General features: G+C 48.8%; 1 protein-coding gene across 1 annotated transcript in view; it reads right to left on the bottom strand.

Annotated features, from left to right (window-relative positions):
* Ryr2 (ryanodine receptor 2) overlaps positions 1-16,157 on the bottom strand; it is a 566,260-nt gene extending 550,103 nt beyond the window's left edge. The window contains exon 1 of the mRNA XM_075970222.1: positions 15,865-16,157. Coding sequence (XP_075826337.1) covers positions 15,865-15,912 — 48 coding nt within the window. The 5' untranslated portion in view covers positions 15,913-16,157. The remainder of the gene's footprint in view (positions 1-15,864) is intronic.
* Positions 16,158-16,492: the final 335 nt, after the last annotated feature.

The following is a 16,492-nucleotide window of genomic DNA, read 5'->3' as shown; positions in this document are numbered from 1 at the left end:
TGACTGCAGGACACAGACAGGCTTAGGCTCAGTTAACTTTCTCATACAACCCAAGACCACCTGCTGGGAGAATGCTGCTGACCACAGTGGCCTGAACCTTCCTACCCCAGTTAATAATCAAGACAATCCTCCACAGACACACCCACAGGGCAATCTGATCTAGGCAATCCCATGATTCAGGGCTTTCTCTCAGATGATTCTACTTCGTCTCAAGCTGACATTTAAAACTAACCAGCACACCAGAGAAACATGGTCTTACTTAGCCATTTAGATCAACACTACCCAGTGAAACATTAGCCCAAGAGGTCATCAATCCTGTGATCACAGCATGTGCAGAAAAACTAATCATGAAAGCCAATAGAAACGAATGCCCCAAACTTAGCAATTAGCACCCAAATAAAAACCACAGGCACAACCTATAATTTATCCTCACTTAGCTTTTCCTCACGTCAGCCCCGTGACTAAATATTATAATCTCAACATATTCCAGTCCACGGCATAGAGGGATCTTATCAAAAACACTTCAGCAATAATTTTCCCTGCCCATAAAAAGAGACTGAATTTATCCAACCTAAAAATAGAGCATATTTCCACAATATCAGGGCCCTTCTTGGAAGCTATGCCGCTCAGGTATGCAAAGTTCTTGACTTCTGGCAGTACAAACAGCGAGCAGAAGAGGGTACCATCATTCATCTCTCTGATGCAAAGATTTGTGAGTTCTTGATTTCCTTTCCAGATTCTGTTTGGGTCAGATTTTACTAGGCTCCATTATTCAGGCTCCAGGCGGTCCATTGTCACTGTTAGCAGGAAGATTTAACATCCATTTCTGCACCCTCCCGAGTCCTCACATGATCTTAGGCAGTCACTGTGTACCAAACTGCCAGGAACAGAGGGGAGAGAGCGACGTTCACTTGCTAAGCAGAACATCCTTACAGTGCAACTGCGTGATGGGTGGAACCACAGATGCCATTCTCAAGTGACACTCAAGTCCTTGTCTGAGGTCTCCAAAGCAGTATGAGCATGTATACACGTAGGTACCAGAGGTCAACACCGATTATCTTTCTCAATTATTTTCCTTATTGGTTTTGATACAGGGTATCTCACTGAATCTGGAGCTCTCTGAATTGGCTAAATTGGCCAGTCAGCAAGACCAGAAACCCCCTGTCTCCATTTTCCCAGCACTGGGATTACAGGTGCATGCTTCTGCACCCAGCTTTCCCACATGGGGTTCTAAGAAACCAGACTCTGGTCCTCATATTCACATAACGAGCACTTTACCAACTGTGCCATTTCCCAGGCCTCTAGAGCAACACTTTGTTGGCTGCGACATTTGTCATGCTCCTTGTTCCACTAATCATGTGAGATTCTCACATGACATTCTTTTCTCTAGAAAATGTCCTAGGAGGGATTCAAAGAGGAAACGCATCACAGGAGACATGGCCGTGCCTCATCACCCTGCATGAAAACACGGGAGGCCGCTCTCTCACCATGTACCTGTGCCCAAGTGTTACGACGCACACATTTTCCCCTCATCACCTTCAGCAGGTGAGCAGATGGCAGAGTCTCACTGCAGCTGCCCAGGAAGAGGCAGGTGAGGCCTTTGGTCCCATCCCTCCCTTCTCTCCATTTGATTCTCAAGCCTCTGTCACCAACTTTTACATAAGAGCAGCTCGTGTTCTTCCAAAGGTGTGTGGACTTGGTCAGCCTGAATTGTGGCTCATTCTTCAAGGTATTCTGGCACACAGAGGTGCAGAACCATGACCTCTGCCTTCTGTCACTGGTTAAAGAAAGTTCTTAACAAGATACAGGATGGTGACAGGGGAGATGGCTCCATAGGTAAGACCTTGTGCTATGCAAATATTAGACCCTCCCCCACAAGCTTGGGGGACATCAAGGAGGAGAGGAAGGAAAATAACAGAAGAACCAGAGGATGGGAAAGAATGCTATAAATGCTGTCTTCCAGACATGCATGAAAAGGTCACTGTAATCATGAGAGCACAGCAGCTGTGGTTACTTGCACAGGATCCAAGCCAGTCAACATGCCAGCGTGGACAGAAATCATGAGGCCAGTCAACAGGCCAGTGTGGACAGAAATCATGAGGCCAGTCAACATGTCATCATGGATGGGGATCATGAGGCCAGTCAACACGCCAGCGTGGACAGGGCTCATGAGGCCTGGCAGTTGATGACTGCTGGGAGAGGCAAGAGCCATATTTCTTCAGAGGTGTAGCTGCTGGTACAGTACCCAAGGTCAGGTGGGTGGCTCCACCCAAGTCCAGGCAGGTGGCAACATTTCTTTTGTAAAAGGAGAGGAGGACACAAAGACGGAGGAGAATGAGCTGAGGGGACTTAACGGGTGTGAGAAAGGAGAGATGGGCAGATAGGACCAAGATACACTGCACATGTCTGAGGTTGTCTAAAAACAAATTTTAAAAGTATTGGTTTTTTTCAAGTTTCTTTAGAAGATACAGGATGGGGGGATTAAGAAGGTGTGTCAATAGGTAAGAGCGCTTGCTGTGCCAGCATGAAGAACTGGCTTCAGATGCCCACAGCTCACACAAAAAGCTGGGCATAGCTACAAAGGCTTGTGACCCCGATAGGGCCAGAGAAAAGTAGATCTTGGGAGCTCACCAGCCAGCTGTTCTAGCTAAATAGTGGGCTTCCAGTTCAGTAAGACACCCTGTCTTAAGAGAATAAGGCAGAACGGAACAGAGGAAGACATGTGGCATCTTCCTCTCGCCTCCCCATGTGCACACACAGCTGCTGGCAACTATATACATGTGCGTGTGATATGCATACACACATCCACATAAATACAGGATGGGTAGTTTTACTGACATGTGGATGTAGTCACAAAACACATATGATACATAAACATTCAGACAAGGTAAGATTTGTTTGTCCCATCTGATATAGCTAGTTGGTAAGAGCCAGTCACGTCTTTGACACGTGGAATGTGTGTAATATAGTTAGTCTTTGGCAGATGGTATAATAAAGTCATCTCAAATTAAGATTCCCAGGCTGGGGGTACTGCTCAGTAAAGTACCTGACACACATCATGAGGACTGAGTTCCATTCCTGTAAGAAGAACCCTTGTAAGAATAGACACGATTACTCACACTTGTGATCCCAGTATTGGTGGGGCAGAGACCAGCAGATGCCTGGAGCTCCCTGACAAGTCATTCTGGCGCAATCAATGAGCACCAGGTCCCCTTGAGAGATCCTGGCTCACAAAAAGAAAGTGGACCACTCAAGGAAGAACACATGAGGTTAAACTCTGGCCCCACACATATATACACATACATAAATGTACATCTACATTCACATACACAAACACATGTGTAGACCTACACATACCACAAAGAGATATAAAAAGACTTCTCTTGGGAAAGTCTGACGGGCACTGATTTGGGGTGGTTATGAGACTCCACGTCAAGTTTTGTCATTAACCACAGATAATTTCTAATCACTGATGGTATTGTGCTTTGAATGTGAAATGCCCCCCAAGGCCCACTTGTTGGTTCCCACCTAGCAGTTCTGTTTGATAAGGTTATGGAACCTTTACGAGGTAGAGCCTCTTGGAGGAACTACGGTCTTGATACTTTATTGTCCAGTCTTGCTCCCTGTTTCTCTGCTTCTTGAGTGTGGGTGGACTGTAGGAACACCTGTAAGGCATTTCCTTAATTAGTGACTGATGGGGAGGGCCCAGCCCATTGTAGGTGGTGCCATGCCTGGGCTGTTGGTCCTGGCTTCTATAAGAAAGCAGGCTGAGCAAGTCAGGGAGCAGGCCAGTAAGCAGCATCCCCCATTGTCTCTGTATCACTCCGATCTCCAGGATCCTGCCCTGCTTGAGTTCAGGTCCTGAGTTCTTCAGTGATGAACAATGATATGGAAGCATAAGTTAAATAAGCCCTTGTCCCCCACAACTTGGCTCATTGGTCATAATGTCTCATGGCAACAACAGTAATCCTAACTAAGACACTGGCCATGAAGTTTTGCTTCACTTCCCCTCCTGTGCACACTCGTCTCCACACAGGCCCAGAAGCAAAGGGTCTGATGGATTACGGAGTTAAAACCTCCAAAAACTGTAAGTCAAAGCAAACCCTTCCTCTTCATAAACTTATTATATAGGTTATTTGTTACAGTCAAGGAAAGATGACCAATACAACCCTCTTTTACACCCTTCTTTTTCTCCCCTCTTCCTCATGCCCTGTAGGTAAAAAGGCCTTGATGTCATGGCCACAATACCAACACTACGACCCCACATGCATTAATGCACACGCAAACACACTCACATGTAAACACACAAAATAAATTTTAAAAAGTAAATCAGATAGTCCACTTTTAAACTTTTTGCTCTACATTGGGGCTTTGGCAACAAAGCAAAATAGATCAAATATCTTAATCAATAGACATTTATGATCTCACAGAGTGAGAAGGCCAAAACCCACAGCTGGGGTAGTAATACAGTTGGTTCCTCCTATAAACAGGAGAGATCTGCCCCAGCTGCCTCCCCACCCTACGCCTGGAAGCCTCAGTGATTCTTAGCAGGTAGTCGCATTACTGAGATTGGCACCGCTGCTTTCCATGTCTTCCCATCATTCCTCTAAGGTGGGTCTGTCCCCCAGCTCCCACTCATGACAGCACTGTTCATGCAGAAATGGGGCCTGCTGCAGTGACCTGGCTTTAATTTGATTGTCTCCATGATGACCTTCCTTCTGAATAAGGTGACCTTCTGGATACTGGGGTGTCAACATGTCATTCCAGGAGGAAGATTCAGTCCATGACCTTCAGAAGCAACTCAAAACCTACTGGCTCCCCATAAAACCTTCCTTTTGGTTTTGAGTCAACCTCACCCCATTCCTCAAGTCTTCTGAGCTCATCTGTGTCTTCTCCTGTACTTAAATATAATCAGCTGCCTATCTGTTTTCAACAGAGATCACCAGTGGGAAGACAGGAGGAAATACTCAACATGCCCACAAATACCACCCCAGTGTAGACCTCAATTATCCAGCCGCAGCTGAGCACTGGCACGCTCCTCACAGGGTCCTCAGCATTGGTCTCTGCTCTCGCAGTCCTAATTTCTCTTATAAACTGCTGCTTCACCCGGCTTCCTAACAGACAAGTCTGACTCACGTCCCTCTCTCCAGCACGAAGGAAAGAACAAGCGACTCCAAGACCCTTCTTACCTTTCATACATAATTCAAACCCCTGACCTTGGTCTCAAGTCTCCCTGCCCTTCTGTAACTGTCATGGGCCGTGCTATCGCTCTCTCTCTTTCCCAAACATGCCCCTTTAGATTTCCTGCCTATTCCATCAGAGATCTGCCAAGGAGCAAGTGGGCACTCTCGTGGGATTAACTGGAAGTCATCTAATGAAAGGATCACTTGCCAAGGAGTGGGCTGGAAGCAGGGGACAGAATCAAACAGAAGGGACGGGTCATGTAGTGATCAGCAGCAGCCTTCCCGAGCAGCAAGGGTGGGATGCTGTGTTTCCAACGCCCACCGACAGAAGTCTGAAGGGCACAGTGCTGGGCAAAACAAGGTGTCCCTGGGGAAGAGGAAGCCGAAAAGACACCTCCATACCCCTGGGCATGTTCAACTCCCTTGTCCTTCTCTCCTCACTGAAACCCACCAAATCCTCCCCCTGGAGAGGCACATTGATGATATGCAGGGTCACTTCTCCAACAAGGTAACCAGATGACTCAAACGAAAACAAAATGAACACATGGCCAAGGCTTCACTTCTTGAATAAGGGACTAGGATGGTGCCACAGCAGCCTGGAGGGAGGACTCAAGAAGCATGCAAACCTATCAGCCCACCAGGCGACCAATGCGCTCAGCAAGCATAAGATCACCAGAGGGCCACAGCACATGCCGCAAACACAATCTGCAGTTCCTAGGGTGAGGAAAGAGGGGACCAGTGAGGCCCACAGTCTGAGTTTCCAGAATCATTACTGCAACTCCAAGTAGCTTTAAACAACTCAGAGACCAGCAAAAGGCAGAGCCGCCACTCCTTCTTATTCATCCATGGCAGTCTTCAGCAAGTTTTCAGATGGAGGCAGGGATAAGGATAGAGGGAAGAATAGACAGGAAAGAAAGAAGAAGCGGAAAAGGGAGGGAGGAGATTTGGGCATCTGGAAGAACCTAGCTCACCAACATCACTCACTCAGAAATTGCCCTTGAGCGAGTTGTCTCACCCTCTGCAGCTTAATTTCCTAATGTGTAGATGTGCAATTAATGACTTTAGAGACTAAATGAATTGTTCCAGGAATCGAATGAATTATGGCTCTCCTGTCTGAGGTGAATAAATGGACCCAAAATCTTTGTCCTTCCATTTCCCTTCACGATCAAACTGTGGGGTCTGACCAGGATCCCTGAAATTCCTTCTCAGCCTGACAGTTCTTAACTGTAGATCCCGCCTTCCCCACGAAGTCTCGGAGAGCACACAGGCCATCAGGTCTCTCTCCTCACCAGCCTTTTCTGTTAGAGTATCTGTTCCCAATCTCCATTCCTAGTGTTCTTCGAAGTAGAACATTTGATTTCACCTTCTTCTCCACCCCTCCCAACAGAGATGGCACAAACTCTCTGAAGAAGGAAAGATGGCCGACCTATTTGTGCCTAAGTACTGGGTACCATGGACTACCAGTACCACACGTGTGATAAACAGTGCCAGCACAGCCGTCTCTCCCAGTTCACATGTCTGCTGTCCTCGTGTGTGGAGGGCAGACTCCAATGGGACAACTTCTGCAGGCACCCCTGGGTGACTCAGACCCTCGCAACAAGAACAAGAGGTTCAAGCTCAAAAAGGACCCCATCTTCAGAAGATGGCGCTGCTCTAGAGTGTCTCAGACAGGACGGCGGTGGGGCTGAGTGCTCCAGGTTCTGTGAGAATCACCAAAGATTTGATGGCAGCGTTCCATTGTCTATGACTCAACACGAAGTACCCTTCAGACATTCTCATGGACCAACAGGACTGTGAGCCAGTCATACTGCCCAGGGTGGATTTGTCCTTAAAGACGCATGTCAAGGGTGTCCTGGACACAGGAAAGCAATGCTCCCCCTCTCTGTCGTTGTCGTATTTGATGTGAAATGCAATGTGCTTTCACTGCCACTAGCCTGTTAAAGTCATGGCCACACTCACCTCCTCTCTACCTCTGTCCCCCAAGACAGCACACAGGGCACAGCCCTCACCATCAGAACTTGCGGCTCCCATGTCTGTGTGTATGTCTCTGTTCTGCGTGACTTAGGTCTTCTCAGAGCTTCCCAGCCCTTCACAGGTCCCTGGCACACTGCCAAGAACGAAGCACACTTGAAGGACATGCTCCCTGTACTAGTGACTTCCGTATCCCGGGAACCAAATTACCAAACACAAACCGCTTAAGAGAGTTTCTGTCCATCATAGCTCAGAAGATGTGGCAGAGTGGCCGCAGACAGTCACATCATGACAGACCAACACACAGAAACTAACAGAAGCAAGGCTAAGCTACTGTCTTCAAAAGTCTACCTGAAGGAACCCACTTCTGCCAACTAAGCCCACATGCTAAAGGCCCCACTCCCCAGACAGTGCCACTGTGTAGCATTCAAAACATGAGCCTGTGAGGACGTTTCAGATTCAAGCTATAGTACTGTGAACTAATGCTCCTAACACACATTGAAGAAACTGCCCCTTCTGTATGTATTGCTCCTTTTGTCTCAGAGTGAGAGCAAGCCCACAAACATTATTAAACAATGCTCTACTGTACAGTAGCTACCCTCACCAAGTGTTAGGAGTGCAAAATATGCACATTTTATAATGTAGAGAGTATTTCTAAAGAGAGAAAGAGGGGCTGCGGATACAGCTCGGGGCATGAGGACCTGGGCTGGATTCCTCAGAACTAGGTGTGGTGCTGTGTATTTGGAATCCCACTGCTAAAGAGACATAGATAAGAAGAATCCCTGGACCTTGCTGGCCAGTCAGCTTAGCCCAGTCAGCAAGCCCCAGGTCCTAGGGAGAGACCCTGTCTCCTTAAGCAAAGTGACGGCTCCTGAAGACTGTCATGTGAGAATGAGTTCTGACCTAGACATATACACCCTGCACATGCAACCACATACATATGTGTATACGCATGCATGTACACATGCATATGCAACCACATACATATGTGTATATGCATGCATGTACGTACACCCTGCACATGCAACCACATACATATGTGTATACGCATGCATGTACACATGCATATGCAACCACATACATATGTGTATACGCATGCATGTACACATGCATATGCAACCACATACATATGTGTATATGCATGCATGTACATACACCCTGCACATGCAACCACATACATATGTGTATACATGTACATCTGGGAGAGAGGATAGCAGGAACCAAGTCCTCCTGTCATTGTCTGTTTTCACCCTGGGGGTGAATGAGGGTTCTGGAATGACCACCTGGAGCTGCAACCCTATTTATAACTCCCAATCCTGGCTGAAAACTTGACTTCTTTGTAGCAAACTCTTGAGTGGCTAGGTAAGAATTTCATGAGAAAATCCACACACAGTCCCTAAGAGTCCTACAGTAGACAGCACATACAGACAGGCATCCTGTAAATAAAACAGGCAACAACAGCAGCTGGGGATGCCCTAAAACTGTGGTGGACCCTGACTGAGCACACATCAGACAGGTAGGCAGGCATTCCCCCAGCCGATACGGTCTGTGAGACCAGAGAGACTTCCAAACCAGCGTCCAGGACTATTCAGATGAGTCTTCTGGGTGACCACAATAACCTCACACAAGCACTGTGTCCTCAACACTTATACTGCCTGTGGCCCTGCCATATCACAATGGTGTCTCTCAAATGACAACATGGACACTGTGTCCTCAACACTGATGCCACCTCTGACCTCGTCACTAACAGAATGTGTCCCTCACACGAGCACGTGGACACTGTGTCCTTGACACTGAGGCCACCTCTGGCCCTGCCACTATCACAATGGTGTCTCTCAAATGAGCACATGGACACTGTGTCCTCGACACTGAGGCCACCTCTGGTCCTGCTACTATCAGAATGTGTCTGTCACACGAGCACGTGGACACTGTGTCCTCGACACTGAGGCCACCTCTGGCCTGTCACTATCAGAATGTGTCCCTCACACGAGCACGTGGACACTGTGTCCTTGACACTGAGGCCGCCTCTGGCCTGTCACTATCAGAATGTGTCTGTCACACGAGCACGTGGACACTGTGTCCTCGACACTGAGGCCACCTCTGGCCTGTCACTATCAGAATGTGTCTGTCACACGAGCACGTGGACACTGTGTCCTCGACACTGAGGCCACCTCTGGTCCTGCCACTATCAGAATGTGTCTGTCACACGAGCACGTGGACACTGTGTCCTCGACACTGAGGCCACCTCTGGTCCTGCTACTATCAGAATGTGTCTGTCACACGAGCACGTGGACACTGTGTCCTCGACACTGAGGCCACCTCTGGCCTGTCACTATCAGAATGTGTCCCCCACACCACGCTCTCCTCCTTTGTCTCCATCTCAGACCTTCACCCAGCAAACCTCCTCGTCCCTTCGTCCCCTGTCTCTAAAGGAACTCACCTCCTCTAGAGCACTGTTCTACTGGTGAACACATCTGAGTGATTCTCTCCTTGGAGGAAGGGGCCTGTTGGCCTGTTTGCCTGGCTACTGCAGTTGCCACAGGTTTCTTTCCCTTAAATCTGTCCTTGGTAGCTAACTCTGTGTTAAGCATCAGGAGAAACTAATATCCCCCACCATGGTCCTGCCCCTCCCATGGAACACTGGGTAAGAAAAATATATGAAAAAAATTGGGGGTGTGGGAGGATGGTCTAACTTAAAATTAGCTGGAACAGTGCTATTAATTCCTTATAGGACAGAAACAGTAAGACAAAGTATGGACATGAGCAGGAAGATGAGAAAAGGTCATGACTGAAGGGGAGCAGTGAGTCTGGACAGAACAGGACTCTGAGCGGAGGGTTCAGGATAAAACCCTCATTAAATGGCAGGAGGGTTCACAGGAATAGGGCGTATTTGTTAAGGGTGAAGGATAATGAAGATTGGGATACCGGGTGCTGATGCCCTGGTCCTTTATGTTCCCTTCAAATTCATGTTGAAATCCCAACGCTCAAAATGATCGTCTCAATAGGTAGGGCCTTCAGTAAGAGAGTGGGTGGACTCCCTGGCGAGCACCATCAGCGCCCTTGTTATAAAGGAGCACACAGAGCCCCCTTCCAGCTCTAGTCCTCGGGGAATGAATGGCATTGTGGGTACATTTTATCCCACAGGTCCCAGACGTTGAGACACACATAGACTCATGGAGGCAGAAGAGACACAGAAGAAGGACCAGAAGGGAGTCTTTGGGAATAACCAAACACAAAGTTAGAGTAGAATAAAGTGAACCCCCCCCCAAAAAGCACACTCAAAAATAGCACGGGATGTGTCCTGCTCCCACGACCCCATGAAGTAACTTCAAAACAGAGGAACAGGTACACAGCTTCGAAGCAGGGTCTTGAGGACAGAAGAGGGGAGGTTAGGTTTGGGAAGCAGGGGTTCCCAGCAAGTTCAGGAACAAGGAAGTGAAGTTGGGGAACCACAGAGAGAGGTGACAACCCGGAGCAGAGGCCACATTTGGAGGAGTTGGGCAGCAAAAGAAGGCACCGGGGTTAAACCTAAAGAAGAAAAATCCAGTGAGGGAAGGATTGATAGACAAACAAGAAAAACCAAAATGAGAGAGGGGGCCAACAGCAAAGAAGGATGGAGAACCACCAGCTCCTGGCCAAAGACTTATGGTGTGTGAGCGCTGCCGCTCAGGAAGGGCAGAGGCTGCCCTTTGCAGGAGGGGTGAGGCGAGCGTGGGCGAGGATACTGCAAAGGTCAAGATAAGGACAGGAAGAATGCCAGGCAGAGGTGTAGCACCTAGAGCAAACCGTCAGAGATTGCCACAAACTTCTGAACAAGACACTTCTAAGACACTAACCTGAACTGCTGTATCCACCAAGTCAAGTCCCCTAAGCGTGCTGTTTCATTCTCTATAAGATCAGGGAGATGGGGGCAGACTGGGGACTGTTTCCTAACTATCTCAACCTACCAGGGACCAAAGATGGTCTAATGTGTTGTTTCTTTCTTTGAGTAGTCCCCTGTCGGCCTCTAAATCTTTTCTAAAGGTTATATATACACGTATATGTATATATAACCTTTCTCTGCTTCTTCTAAACGTTTCCTCAGCACCCAAGACCATGGTGCACATGTAGAAAATGCTCAGCTAATGAGTTTCTGAAACAACAGAATTTCCCAAGTCTCAAGGCCCAAATGTGCCCCTTGTCATCCCTCCCTCTCACCCAGAGGCTATCTGCAGCCACCCGGTGCCCCGCACTGTCATCCTTTCTTCGGTAATCCAGTCTTGATTTTAAAGCAAAAATTGAAATGTATCTAAAGACAAAGTACAAATAAGACAGAATGTCAAATAAATTAGTGTCCTGGGTGTCTAAGATCCTGCCCTTCCTGCAAAGTGCAAATGCTGATTTCTAAGTTTTGTTTTGTTTCACTTTGTTTTTGTTTTTAACTCTAATGACTTATCCTGGGCATTGAGGAAGGTGTCCCATCAGTTCCTTGAGAAAGTACCATGGAGAACTTTTATCTTAAGCTGTCTGTGGTTTCATGACCAAGGAAGAAAAAGGCACGAATGTCCACAGCTCGCTAGATCTGTGCATCTGAAGGAAGAGCCCGGGGTTCCTGTCTACTGGGAGGAGGCACTGTTTCACATGAGCAATCTTCCTGCACCCCGACAAACCTGGGCCAGGCAAGTCCCACCTGACCTTCACACTGACCTTCACAGCACTGCTCACTGACCTTCACACTGACCTTCACAGCACTGCTCACTGACCTCAGGGGTTTCTTTTCACTGCTAGGAACTGATGAGCAAGTCCTAAGATGTTCTCTGTCGTGATGCAGCAAGGTGGGAAAGCACAGGAAGAAATCCTCCCATGAAAGAGCTCCTCTTGCAAGGGCTCCCAGCCTTGCTAGTAGAATGATCCCTGCAGCCAGGACCCAAATTTAAAGTCTCTTCGTGTGCATAATACTGACTGCCTGAGCGTGTTTCTAGAGGAGCTCAGCTATTCTAACAATGACGAAAGAAAAAGCAAACGGCTGAAAACTTAACCAAGGTCATTTAGTAACACGGGCTTTCTTAAGTCGAGGGCATATCTTATACCTTCTATGAAATTGTAGAAGATTGCTTGAGAAAAAGAGTAGTGTTGGGCTGGCAAAATGGCTCAGCAGGTAACGTTCTTACTGCCAAGCCTGGCAACCTGAGTTCGATCCCCAAGATCCACAGGATAAGAGGACAAAACTGACCTCTTCAAACTGTCCCCTGACCTCCACTAGAACACCAAAGAGTATGTACACACACATACACACACCAAATAAATAATAAATGGTTTCTTTTTTTAAAAAATGATCTATGTTTTTAAATACCAAATTCCAGGTCATCACTATATTGAAAAGGCCATAAAAGTTTTTAAGATAAAAGAAGCCATGCATCTCAAATCATGCATGCGTCTGGACATAATGGGTGAATCCACTAGGTGCTATCAATTTACTTTATGATAGGATTCATGTGTCCCAAGTGTCAGGCACATCCAGAGTTTACACAGCATCTTCTCAGTCCCTGTAAATATAAACGGATCAGAGCGAGCACGTCTCCAGCTGGCAGGGAAACCACCCATCACCTGCTGGGAAGCAATCTTGGCAGACAACAAAACCAGCAACAGCAGAATGGAAAGGAGACAGGAACCGGACTGATGGGCTAACAGTTCTCACAAACGAAGACATCCTTGAGGGCAACAGAGAAGACATAACTCATGGAAAGGCTCCATTAAAGATGTCACCTGTGTCCCTTAGTAATCATCTCAGACCTCGTTCAGAAAAGAAAAGGGAAGGCGCTGTGGCTTGAAGAAAGACACTTCAACGTGCTGGAATGCAGAATCCAAATCCAACTGACAAGAATCAGGGCACGCTAATCAGATTCTGTGAATGTCTGGTCCCCTGCACGGTGATGGTGTCCCCAGGACTGACTGTTTTTATCTATAATAGCCCTGTCTATTACTATCAAAAAGTCCTCAATTATAACTATTGCCTCAAGATATGCAGCCTTAATGCTCCTTGGTACGTGTGCCTTTAAAAACAAAATGGGGCTGGGGTGTGCTTGTCTGGCACACACAAAGCCCTTAGTTCATTCCCCAGCACAACATCAACCGGTGATGAGAGTGCACGCCTGTGATCCTGTGCTCAGGAAGGTGAGGCAGAAGGATCAACAGAACAGTGCTATCCTCAGCTACAAACCAAGTTCAAAGCCAGGCTGAGGTTTAAAAAAAAAACTGAAGCCAGGTATGGTTAATCCTGTAATCCCAGCAATCTGAAGACTGGAACAAGATCTCCATGAATTCTATACTGTCCTATGCTACACAGGGAGCCAGCCTAGGCTAGCAAGTGAAAACTTGTATGTATGTATGCATGTATGTATGCATAAATAAATAAATGCAAAATTGAATAACTCATATTGACATTTGCACAAGGATAATGAAGGAATGGGACACTTGCTTTTGCTAACCTTATTAACATTATTGCACCACCAATATGCTCAGGTTAAAGAATAAAATTGACAGGACCCAGGGCAGCAGACAGGGGAGCTGGGAAAAGACTTACAAATTATCATATTAAAATCACAAGCTAAGAAAAAAAAAGCTCCTTTAAGATACACATGGCACATGTACACATGCACACGCACACACACACACACACACACACACACACACACACACACACCCTGCTCCACAGTGCTACTCCTTCAAGGTCATTTATCATCAGCACAACAACCTACCAATGTTTTATTAAAAGAAGAATCTCAAACTAGGACTGCCAGGTCTTACTCAAGCCCCACTTATCAAAGGTGTTGTTCTGGATGACAGGCAGCTGTTAAGTGGCAGAGTTAAGAGGACTTTATATGTGGAAAGGAAGAAAAAAAACCTACAGGCAAGCACAGTACCTCAGTCCCCATTAAGCATTCTGATAACAGCACCTCCATAAGCTGGGCTTAACATTTAAGCCTGCAGGGAGCCCTTGAACGCACAAAACCAGCCAAAATTTCCTGGCTAATTTTAACCCCATGGAGTGTGATGCAAACTGAATTTTTAAAGCCATATAGTGTAGTCTGCCTAAAGAAGACATCCCTTGGTTTTGGCTATGGCTTGACTTGTTGGAAACAAAAACGGAACTTTGAGACAATTGTCCATTAAGAAATGTAATAAATTATATGGGTAGAAGGCTTCAGATACCCTCATAAACAATGTCTTAGTGAAGATGTTCTCTAAAGGTCTGGGGGCGGCAAATGTGGCTGGGGTTAGTCTTTCCCGGTGGACCCAGAGCTGCACTCCCAGCCCTCTCTGGAATGTCTTCATATGCAAATGACCCCCACAAATACTACTGAAGAGCAAAAGGGACAGGGGAATGGGCTTCTAATGCTACCTCCAGATTGTCTGCAAACACAGCGACATGATTTCACACCTAAAAGTTATCTTCTAGTTAATATTTCAAAATTTTCCTATATCTGTAGTGTTTTCTGTGATTATGGAAGGGACTGCACCTGCAAGTGGGATGTTTAAACTGCCGGGAAGAAATCCCAGCAGAAAATGCAGTCTTGGGTTGAAATCCAGAAATCCTGTCAGGAGGATATTCTCGGGAAAAGAGGAGAGGCGGGGAAGGAAGGACCGAGGTGATGAGATGAAAAGGCGAATTGGATTGTTATTAACACGGAGTTCCTGTGTTTCTTTGGTCCATGGGGGCTCAGTCCAGGTTTGGAGGTGAGCAATGGGCTTGGGCTGGGAAGTATCTGCAGTGTTAAAAAACAAGTCCGGGAGGAAGCAGCAGCGCCAAGAGGCACTTAAGGAGAAGAAATCTTATTAGGGTACGGCCAGTCTTTCCCTGCTTATTACCCAGTGTGGAAATTCTAAGCAGCCACCCTCACCTTGCGCGCGCACGTACACAGACACACAGACACAGACACACACACACTCGCTTGCAGGCACGCACTTTGCTGCACTCAGTATTCAATAAGCCAGTGTTTAAGAGAACGACACCACACGTTCATGATTCCCACCCTCCGTAAATGCTTTCATGCGGCGCGCAGACACAGCACACACTCACACGTACACACAAACACACACACACACAAACACACACACCACGGTTCCCATGTGCTCTGCAAGCTGTCGTCGCAAAATCACCACGGCACCATGCCGGGAACCGTGGGGTCCACCAGAGCAAGCCCCTGTGTCTTTGGTATCATCCTGACTTGGGGGCACCCTCAGGGTAGCCTCCTCAGCCCTGGGCCACTCACTATGTGAGCTATGCCAAGTACGCGGATTGCGATGTCCTCGCTCTGTGACAGCGCGCAGACTCAACCCCAAAGCCCCAGGGACGGTGACAGCTGAAGTCCCCACGCTCTGCGCGCCCCACCGAACACGCAGCTCTGCACCCTAGCCTGAGGCCGTCGGAGAGGTCCCTGGCCAGTCCCGGATCCCGCAGCTAGATAGAACCCTCCCGGGTACCTCCCGCTGGCTAGCCACGCTGTTACTGCACGGGGTTCCCTTGGTTTTCCACACGCGCGCACAGACACGCGTCTTGCCCTTCCTAGGCTCGACACGCACACCTGCACACATGTGGCGATGCGGACCCCTCCAATATCCCCGGGGCGCCTCTGGCCCCGCAGCCGGCTGTCACTCTACGGGCACCCGGCTGGTGGCTACCAGGGCGCCCCTTCCCGTGGGAGGACGCGCGCCGCGACATGGCACTTACAGTTCTCAAGAACTGGATCTCGTCCTCGCCTTCGCCCGCATCAGCCATGGCTCCGCGCTCCTGGCCCGGCAGGCTACGGAGCCCTGCGGAGCCCGGCGACCGCGGCCACTCACGCTGCTGCTACTGCTTCTGCGGCTTCTCTGAGCGCTCTAGTCACTGCCACCCGGGATGCTCTAGGGGCTCCAGCGGCTGCTACCTCAGGTCGCTGCCCCTGTGGCGGCCACAGCCGGGAACTGGAGGCGCCCCGGGGCCGCGCTGCTGGTGCCGTGAGCCCGGCGGTCCCCCTGCAGCGCGGCGGAGGCGGGCGCGCGGGGGCGGCCGAGGCGCGGGGCCTCCCTGCGCCTCACGGTGCGGGAGGAGGGCAGCCGGCCTGAAGACGCAGGGAGGAGGCCCCACTGCCCGGCGCGCTCGGCCCCGGCTCCCGCCAGCGAGTGCCTGGAGCCCGCCGAGCTCGGGTAGTGCGGCGGCGGGGGCGGGCTGGGGGCGGGCGAGCGGGGAGGAGCTGCCAGCCCCGGCTGCTGCAGGTAATCCGCAGCCCGCTCCTCGGGCCGCCAGCGCCGGGGCCCAGCGCCGCTTACTGGCCGCTCGCGGAATTGCCTGGCGCGTGCCAGAGCGCTCAGCTTTCCCC

The sequence above is a fragment of the Microtus pennsylvanicus genome, chromosome 4, assembly GCF_037038515.1.
Source record: "Microtus pennsylvanicus isolate mMicPen1 chromosome 4, mMicPen1.hap1, whole genome shotgun sequence".
NCBI classification, from domain to species: Eukaryota; Metazoa; Chordata; class Mammalia; order Rodentia; family Cricetidae; genus Microtus; species Microtus pennsylvanicus.
Note: the sequence above shows the minus strand (reverse complement) of the source record. Positions and strands in the feature narration are given on the sequence as shown.